The sequence below is a fragment of the Blennius ocellaris genome (genome assembly GCF_963422515.1).
Source record: "Blennius ocellaris genome assembly, chromosome: 18".
In the NCBI taxonomy this organism is placed as follows: domain Eukaryota; kingdom Metazoa; phylum Chordata; class Actinopteri; order Blenniiformes; family Blenniidae; genus Blennius; species Blennius ocellaris.
Window position 1 is genome coordinate 17,472,138 of NC_137667.1, and position 9,977 is coordinate 17,482,114.

Consider the following 9,977-nt stretch of genomic DNA (forward strand, 5'->3'; position numbering starts at 1 on the left):
ATCACTTGCTTCTCCCGACAACTCTGAAAATAATGAGTATTTTCGTCAGGTGATTAAAAACAACAGACTTCCGGTTGGTCGTGCGCCATGCGCGATTTCAAAATTAAAATCAAATTACTTTTCAGATGAAAAAAAATCAATTTGTGCAAAATGTTGACGTAATGCCAGTTGTTTTCACTTCAAATTCAAACAACAATACACTCAAAATGTGATAGAAAATAAACGCCCCATCTCGTCAGGAGCATTTAGTACTATGTGAACTGAAAGGGGAAAAATATTTTGAAAACAAGTGACTTCCGGTTTTTTTCCCGTTCTTTCTGAAAGGTTTTATTACTTTGTTGATGAAGAAATCAACTTGTACATAAAGTTTTAAAGAAACTCTATAGAGACACGTATTCCCAGAATTGTTTCAATGTGATGAATATTGAAAAAAAAAATTTATAGAGCCGTTTTTATTCAGGAAATTTCAGCACAGAGTCCTTATCATGATAAAAAGCTCAGAAACCCTGCTGTGAAAAGAAAACCACTAGTATAGGAGAACATTACATATATAAAATATGTAGATATAAAATCTAAGAGCACAATTTTGGCCTGCAAGCCTTATATTGACACCCCGGCTTCAAATAAATTAATCTCATGACCTTTTATATTTGCTAGAGATCCAACAAGTTAAAATTACTATCTTATATTATTAACAAAATTAGTGAGTCAAGTAAAAAAAGACAAATATGTGAAGAGTTAGATTTATGGAAACAAAAGAGTTGACACATTTAAATAGTAGCAGAAACACACGGAGCGGAGGGCGATATTGTGTTTAAAGCGGTTTTATTTTTTTCAACAGACAGTTTAAATACAGTTGCTGCACAACATAAAAAGATGGGAGATGACAGCACTGGGAGCTTGGGCATTAATATTCTGACTTTAATATCATTATTATTAAACAACACACAGTTACAACAGTCAGAGTTCCAGGGTCAAATATCTCACAAGATTTATTGTAATAAAATATTTAGAATCTTTTTTTTTTTTGCGAGCAAATCTCAAGATAATCACGACAAAATAATTTATCAAAAATATTTGTCTTCAGAATTCTCTGCTTCAAAAGAGCATGTCAACTTAAAATTTAGGCCAAAATTGCAAAAAGAAAGCATTTGTGACACAGGAAATGTACAAAAGAGAGGAGAGGAGATAATGCTGACTGCGGTAATGTAGAAAAAAATCGAGGAGAACCGGCGCAGAGCCACGCACTGCCTGCGACGCCTGCGGGACCGTCATGGTTTGTGTTCATCGTTGACGCATCAGACTCTGGGCTAACTGGGCTATATGTTCTGACGGAGGAAGGGAATGTACAGCAGAGGAGCGCGGGGCTATACAGTACGTTTGATAAGACAGTTCCAGTTAACACTCGCGTGTCGAACACGGGACTTAAAAGATAAGGCGGGTAATATTCCTGGATGAACTACCGGTACTTGAAAGTGAGGAAACAAAGAAAGATCAAAGCCAGCAGAGCACTTCAGAACACTGGTCAATACTTGATTAGAACAAAGCGAGAATTATCCCAACCGTCTAACACTGGAGTTTTCTTCTCGTCTCTACGGGTTCATTAATTATCCCCGTTTCTGTATTATAGGAGTATTTCAGCTTTTTTTTTTTTATATTCCTTTCCGCACTCTTCCTCTACTATATGCAGCTTTTGGGGGATGTTTTCGTAATACAATCAAATATCGCCGGGTTGGTTCACACAAATAATACTTGTCCAGCACTTATAGCAGCATGACTAGATACCGTATGGTTCCCAGTAGACGCCCAGTGAGCAAGTGGAAGCCTCGGGGTGTGTGTGTGTGTCTGGTGGGAAGACGTGAGCGCAGGCTGAAACATTTAGTTAAGTATATGCTCCTTTTGTTGACGCTGAAGTACTTCTGCAAACACAGCACTTTTTGGAAGCTTGTAATCCGTGAGGAAAGAACTAGAGTGTGCAGTCGGAGAAGACGGCGAGGAGGAGGAGGGGTTTGCGGTCTTGACGGACGCTTTGAGGAATAAAAATGTCCGACCCGCCATTCACCTGACGGCGAAATGTAATCGAGTGGTTTTTTTTTTTTAAATCTGCATTTTTGCGCCCACTGCAAAATATCCTATTTCATGAGGATGTGAGGTTTGTTCTTTGCTCCACATCTTTGAAAAAGGGCGGTGCTCTTCTATAAGGACTATACGGTAAGTGAGAAAAAGCTCAAATAAATTAAGTGGGAAGAAAACTTTTGGCGCTCCGATATGTCGACACATGATGAGAATCTTTTTCAATCGTTGGGTTTTGGTCTTTCAGGATTATTGTATTTTGACGCTGGATTTCAATATCGTCAGATTTGATCTTTTAAGTCGGCTTCTATCATGCAGGAACGGCGCCGCCGCCGCCGCCACCCGGTCGCAGAGCTAGCCAGCGTGCTCCCGCGCTGCCGACGCCCCTTCCCGTCGACGCGGGGACAGTTTGGCGCGCGGCGCTCAGTCGAGGCCGACGACCTTGAAGAGGAGAGGCACGACGCAGACGCAGCTGAAGCCCACCACGCTGTACACCATGTAGCGGTACGGCAGCTCCACCCTCATGTGCTGCCGCGCCCGCCGCACGTCGTCCGCCGGCAGCCCGAACAGTCTGCACAGGAAGGGGATGGCCAGCGACTTCATGGCCGTCCGGGTGAGCAGCAGCGCGGCCACGCCGACCAGGAAGCGCAGCAGCGAGCGCAGCAGCAGGCCGGCGGTGACGTGCGGCAGCACCAGCGGCAGCGAGGACAGCGGCGGGTCCATGAGCAGGCCCAGCCGGTGGTTGACGTGGCTGGCCACGGCGGCGCCGGCGCCGGTGCCCAGCGCCTGCGCCGTGTCGCCGCGCGAGGTGCTCCACGAGTCCAGGGAGAACGCCACCAGGCCCAGGCTCACGTGCGACGCCACCACGACGAGCGGCGCCGAAGGCGCCGTCATGTAGAAGGTGTCGATCTTGTCCAGGACCGGGTGGAAGCAGGCCAGGATGAGGAGGCTGTACAGGAAGCCCGTGATCACCTCCTGCAGCACAGAGAGCCATCATCATCATCATCATCATCATCATCATCATTAACCAGCGCTTTAACCACCGTACAATCTGCTTTGTACAAAGAAACCAGACCTGCGTGGTAAACATGTCAACAAAACCTGCACAGACAAACAATGGGGACGAAAATTAAGTGGAACATTTGCAGGCCGGTTCAGCTGTAGACGGTCCGAAGCAGATTCAAACGTCAAGAAGAAGCGGCTGCCAGCAGCTACCGTCACCTTATCTAATCACTTTTATTTCTTTATTGTTCCTTGCAAACACAATATTTCACAAAAACTAATATTCACAAAGCGTGTAAACATCAAGGCGATGCCATGGCTGCGTTCTAAACGTGGCGGTGATGAGGCTCCGCTAAAAGCTGGGGGACGCGTCGGTGCTGGGTGAAGCGCGGGGCCGTTGGGTTCGTCCTCAGGCGTTCGGAGTTCAAACCACACGGTTCAGAGTCACTTCTGAAGTAAAGCGTTCCGACGGCGACGGGGCACCGTGCAGTCCAAACGTACTGATGGTGAAAGTGTTCATCGATTGTCTCCTGGGAGTTTGTTTCCCGTCCTCACAGAGACGACCTCGTCAGATTGTTAAAACCGGTCTGACGACCGCCGCGGGAAATGGAAAAATGTGCTGAGGTGAGTGCAAGGCAAGTAGGTCGAGTTGGCAGTTTGAACCTGCAGCAGGGTTCTTGATATCATATTGATATCATATTGATATCGTTTACAACCATCAGAGGTTCATATGAAGTTGAATAAGATAGAATCGATGTCAACAGAAGTTCAAGGTAAAACGACGCCACTTTCACGTCCCGGTCGAAAGCAGCATCACTTCATATTCCCCATTTCAATCCCAGGATCATTTAAGCTGCTTACCAGAATGGAGTGCATCCCCATGTAGACGCGGCTCACGCACACCAGGACGCTCCAGCCGAGGGCCACGCTCAGGCCGAAGAGGAATGAGTACTGTGGAGGAAGACGACACACACACACACACACACACACACACACACACACACACACACACACACACACACACACACACACACACACACACACACACACACACACACACACACACACACACACACACACACACGTGAGGCTGCGGGGCGAAACGATTCCTCTACTCAGTGGAGGAACCCGCCGGAGGTCACGGAGTGAAAAAAAAAGAAAAAAGAAAACAACCCTCCAGCGCGTCTGTACTTTGGCTCTATGGGACTTCTATCTGGATGCTTGCGTCGCCACGGCAACACTGTTTACCAGGAGTGTTTACCGTGACCACGTCTGCCCGGGGGGAACGACGCCGAACTCGGGCAGGTCGGCGGGACGTCTGTGGGGAAGTGAAGTGTCTGTGGCTCCTCAGCCCCGCTGCAGCGGCTCCGTACATTTAGTGAGCAAACATTTTAAATGCATTCCAAGCTGATTATTCAAAACTGGTTTCATGTTCAGGATTAAAACAGCTAAAGGTAAAATAGCTAAAATGTCCAGAATAGATGAATTCGCTTAAAAGAAAGAAAAGGGGACTAAACAAAACAAACAGAAAAATAATAAAAAAAAGGCAAAAATAATGGAGAAAAGAACAAGAAAATAAAAAAACCATATAAAAAGACAAAAACAAAAAAAGGTCAGCTGTAAACAGCTAAATGACTAAAGCGAGAAAATCCAGGAGAGAAAAAAACCTGTAAAAATGACTACAACTGTATTAAAGTGTTTCTAAATTGTACAGATGACACGCGATAAATCCAACCTCAGTTGTTGTCGGTTTTGTTCTTTAATCATTGATTTAATCATTGATTTAATCATCATTTGATTGTTTTGTGGCTGCAGAGAAATCTGACTTGGTGAGAATCCTTGAAAATGTGTCTTTTGGCCGTAAAGGTTAGCGGAACGAGGGAAAACCTGCTCAGCACGCGGGGGGACGAGCTGAAACGTTTCGCTGTGAACCTGAGGAACGTGTCCACCTGAACATGAGGCCTGAACGAGCTGGAATGTCTGGCGGCGATACTGGAGGACGACCCGGCGCCTCCGTCCTTCGTCTTATCTCTGAACTAACTGACGACTCTGTCAAACTCCAACGCCGCCGAGGAGGTTCAGGGAGTTCAGACGAGTCCCGAGCTCTTCTGCAGGTTTGACCCAAACAAACAAAACAACCCCCCCCCCCCCCCCCCGCCCCTCCCCAATTCCACCCCCGCCCTGCTCACTTCCTGGTTTTGTGTTCCTTCCTGCCACAGCCACATTGTTTCTTCACAGTTCCTGCAGAGACTTTGGTGTCGAAGCTGCTGAACTTTTTCTCTTGTCACGAGGTTCAATGGGATGTGTGTCAGCATAACATTTTTAGTCCAAATGGTTAAATGTAGGTGAAATAGTGCCACGTTTGACACCACAACAGAGTGCGGAGTGTACGTGATGAAAATGTTCATATTTTCCACACAATTTTTTTTTATAAATGACTGGAAAATGACTACAATCTTGACATAAAGACAATCTCATTGATAACTTGGAGCAAAAAATACAGTGGACCATCCAGAGGACTCCTAACGCTGTTGCATTATGGGTATTTCTACAGCCTGACAGCATGTAACTGATAAAGGAAAAACAGACACTTCTGCAGATCAAGACTGGTTCTATAAATGCAGAACTGATTAAATAAGGAGAAGTCGAGGTGCAGGAGCTTGATTGTCGCTTCACTGCTCACAACAAAACTTCTCAACTCTCTTACAACTCCGGGTCGGCGGGAATGTGGAAGAGTGAGTTTTTGTGTTACAATGTCGTTCCTCCGCCAGTCAGTCCACTTCCACACAGGAAGGGTTTCTACCTGTTCACAGAGATGACCATCACTCCGATCTGTTTACAGTTAATAGTTCTATATCATCCGGCCTGCCAACACAGTACAACAGGATTTAGAGACAGTTTGTAGTTTCTCAAGCAGACCGACCAGCCTGCAGACACAGATGCTGATGGGAAAACCGTTTCACACATCTGCCGTAGTGTCCGGTGGCTGATCAGAGCCAGACCTGGAAAGTAATGCAACAAGACTGTACCTCGTAAAAACACAGTTCCACACTGTGTACGTGCGTATTATTATTGTACACCAAAGCGGATCATGTGGATCATAACATGATCATACCATTTCCCTCCATCTCCTCTTGCTAATGTGAAATAATTAATTTCATTTCTGTAAAAATCCCCTGAAATAATTGTATTTCAGGGATATTAAATAACACTAAACGTCCAAATCGACCAGTAGAAGCAGCATCTACCCCCCTTCACAGCACTCCTCGGTCAACCCTCACTGGGACGACCAGCTGCTCCAGATGTGCGGGACACCTTGCACGTGCCCCCCCCCCCCCCCCCCCCCACAAACTCACCTGCCAGCGTCCGTAGGTGAGCATGAAGAGGCAGAAGGGGATGGCGGTGCCCGTCATGGCGTGTGTGGACGGCATGCTGTACTCGGAGTTGTAGAAGACCTCCACCTTGACCACGGGCGGCGAGGCGGGCCGCGACCAGCGGACCATGTCCTTGGTGGACTGGCCCACGAACAGGTTCCAGGCCCAGACCACGATGAGCCGGCGGCTGACCAGCGCGTCCACGTTCCAGAAGAGGAAGGGGAAGAAGACGATGAAGAACATCTCGTTGCCGAGCTCGGTGCCGAAGGTGAACAGGTAGAAGAGCAGCTTGTTGCGGATGAGGAACTCCTGGCCCACGTCGCCGGTCAGCGAGTTCCTCCGGAGCGGCTTCGCCCGGGTGATGTCCTCCGGCTCCGCGTCGGGCCCGGCGGGCTCGTCGCCCGGCGTGCCGTTGGCCCGCGGCGCGGCGACGGCGTCCCCCGCCGCTCCGTTCCCGACCCCCGCCTCGGAGCTCAACGCGCCCGGCTGCAGCCGCCGCCTCGGCCCGGGACGCTCGCGCTCGCGCTCCGGCTCCGGCTCGCGCTCCGGCCGCCGCGTCGCTTTATCCGGGAACGTGCCTTTGACGCCGCAGACGTTCTGGAAGCGGGCGACGTGCCGCGGCTCCTGGAGATAATTACACATCTGCACGAAGGCGTCCACGCAGGCTCTGGCCATGGCTGCTGCTCGGTGAGACCGTTTTAAAAGGCTGCGGTGCGGGGAGGCGGCGCGGACACGGACACGGAGCTCAGCATGGAGGGAGGTGGAAAGCAGAAGTGCGGCGCTGCGGCCGGCTCGCGTCCCTCCGCGCAGTAAAACGACGCGGCTCGCGACTACCTGCTATCTGCGCGCGGAACCCCGACCTTGTACAGCGGCGTGGAAGCAAGGGACGGCAGCATCCAAAGTCCGCCCCAGATAACCATTACTTTCTCGGTACGAGCGGCCAATTCAGAGAGACGGAAAAGTAACTGCGTCAGGCCGCCGTTACCGTTCTCTCGCCCCGCCGGGTCTTCTTCTTCTTCTGCGCTCCACAAACGTACGAGGGGGGTAGACTCCGAAGTCCGCCATATTGGATGGGTACAGCTCCAGCCTCATACGCTTTTACAGGACAATAAAATGTAAATTGTTAAAATTTAACGACATAGTAGATAAATCAAGCTCATAAACAAGATTTATCCATCAAGGTTCTAAATGGATTTGCAAAAAGAGAACGTAACTATAACTTTAAAAGGACTGAAATCTTAAAAAAAATAAAAAATATATTTGGACTAAATGAATAGCACATTGGATTTTGGTAAAAAGGACCCAATTATGAAACAATCTATACGAGGACTGACATGATTTGAAAACCCTTGCTAAATTATTTTTTTTACATTAAAAATGAAAGGTTTGTTTTGTTGTTTTAATAAAATGCTGATAAAAGTGAGAGTGGTTATGTAGGCCTCTCGGACTTACTGATTGTTATTCACTGTTCGCCTTTCATTTTCACTGGAAAATGATTATTTGCGATAAGGGACAAAGTGTACAAGTTTAATTGTCTGTCTGCACCCTTTCATTCAGGAATTGGAAATATTTTGTTGTGTATTGTTTGCCTCTGTGTATTATATTGAATTGTTGTTGTTTTTTTAATTGTTACAATCAATTAAATAAACTAAACTAAACAAAGGTATAAGTGCATTGTCTTTGCATCTTTGTTTATCTTCGTTCATTATTCATGATCTTTGTGTGCTTGGTCACTGAACTTCTCATGTAGACACACAAATTCTTTTATATTTAGTGACATAAAATCTTCACGTTGAAGGTCTGAAAATTAACACTTTCCCAGTGGGAAGATCCACGTTTACCAGCTTTTAGGCCTCATTCACACAACAGTGTTTCAAGTGAAAACGCATCGTTTTTGTGTTTATGTTTCAGAACACTGCAACTTTCTGTAAATGATGGCTGTTAACATAGAAACACTGCAAACAAGGTAGTTAGCCTTAGCCATTCACTTCTATTCAGGGAAATCAACATATTTAGTAAGGAAGAGGCTAAATTAAAGAAACAGATGCATTAAATGGAAAAAAACAAACTGATTTACAGTATTCCTTTCTCCATAAATGTGAAAGATGAAAAATAATGGCACACTATACTGTAGTTCCTTATAAAAAAAAGTGAAGGTTTGGTTTTGTTTTTACATTTCTATTTTTGCGCCTCAGATTTTCCAGTGATTGAAATTGTTTTAATCCACCAAATCGTGAATGGGATTTTTTTATCAGGTATAAAAAAGGTATAAACCATGTTCTTATTAAAGTCAGAACGATTAGTAAATTGTGCAACTGTAAAAAAAAACAAAAAACAGCCTCTTTCTTCTATAGAAGTGAATACACTAGAGATGAGGTGGGTCCTTATCCAAGATGGCGACCACGCTGTCGAATGAGGCATTGCCCTATGTACGTCTATGTGTTTTACCCCTACACGTCTATGGTGGGGCGGAGAGGACACAGTTCCGAAGAGCTGAAACACCGCCATCTGCTGGATGCGGCTTTTATTACACGTTTAAAAATAGCGAGTTTTCTACAGGTTTTCAAAGTTTGAATCTGTGGAGAAAACATGATTTATCAGAAGACTAGACAGACTGTCTCACACACACACTCACGTGCACATCTGATATTTTCTAAACCTATATTGGAAAACATATTTCTGATTTGTAGTAACACATCCATTCTACGGTTTATAGCAGCATGAAGAAATCCTCCACACACATTCACTACTCACATGGACAGGACATTTTCGGTAACCACTTAACCTCACATGCATTTTTCTTTTTAAACTATGGAAAGTAAGTAAAATACTGAAATCTACACAGACTAGCACAACAAAAATACGGCACGAAAAGGCTTAAACCAAGTATACAGTCACTATGTGGTGGGAGTGCCTTTAGAATATACACGATTTTGTTGACATGATAATAAATAAATTAAATATGCCACTGTTTATTATTTTGATTAATTTTCATTTGATTTACACTATATTCACTAATAAAATGTATTTTAGAATTTTTTTTTTAACCTTACAATTGTTTGCTTTTGCTGGTATTTTCTCAAAGATTTCCACTGCTAAAGCTCTCTGGCGCCACCCAGTGGGAGTTGTGCCGCACAATTTAGGAGAACCGCTGAACTGAAGTTTTTTTCCAAACACACACAAAAAAGTCCAGAAGAATCACATTTTGTAATCTCTCATGATTCATACAGGCCAAAGTGTGGGACGTTACTCATTGACATAGTCCATTTTTATAATGAAATTATTTATCCCAACTGAATTCATTATTCTATTCAATTTGATATAGTTTTATTTTATTTGTAATTTGCTTATTGTTGATGGGTCTCTTTTAGGTCTGGGGTCTGCAACTGGCCATTTGTCCCCTTGTTTAGTGGCTTCTTGAAGCTTTAAGAAATTTTATACACAAACAAACATTTTATCTTATTTTCCTCTCACACATCTGCCATCTTCAATTTTTTAACTCTTTGCTAAAATGGGCTAAAATGGGGG

At 45.2% G+C, this 9,977-nt stretch overlaps 1 protein-coding gene across 1 annotated transcript; it reads right to left on the reverse strand.

Moving 5' to 3' along the window:
• Positions 1 to 818: 818 nt before the first annotated feature.
• Positions 819 to 7,446, reverse strand: sgpp1a (sphingosine-1-phosphate phosphatase 1a). Its single transcript, XM_080514548.1, has 3 exons — positions 6,432 to 7,446; positions 3,937 to 4,026; positions 819 to 3,048 (listed from the first exon to the last, which is right to left on the reverse strand). Exons 1-3 carry the CDS (start codon positions 7,122 to 7,124, stop codon positions 2,497 to 2,499), a joined length of 1,335 nt encoding a protein of 444 aa, XP_080370674.1. The 5' UTR covers positions 7,125 to 7,446; the 3' UTR covers positions 819 to 2,496.
• Between the last annotated feature and the right edge of the window lie 2,531 nt (positions 7,447 to 9,977).

Excerpts from the sequence above, each read along its gene's own strand:
- sgpp1a (XM_080514548.1), bottom strand. The coding sequence starts at position 7,124 with ATGGCCAGAGCCTGCGTGGACGCCTTCGTGCAGATGTGTAATTATCTC. Across the intron at positions 4,027-6,431 it reads TCACCTACGGACGCTGGCAG|TACTCATTCCTCTTCGGCCT; the intron begins GTGAGTTTGTGG and ends CTTCCTCCACAG. Across the intron at positions 3,049-3,936 it reads TGGGGATGCACTCCATTCTG|GAGGTGATCACGGGCTTCCT; the intron begins GTAAGCAGCTTA and ends TCTGTGCTGCAG.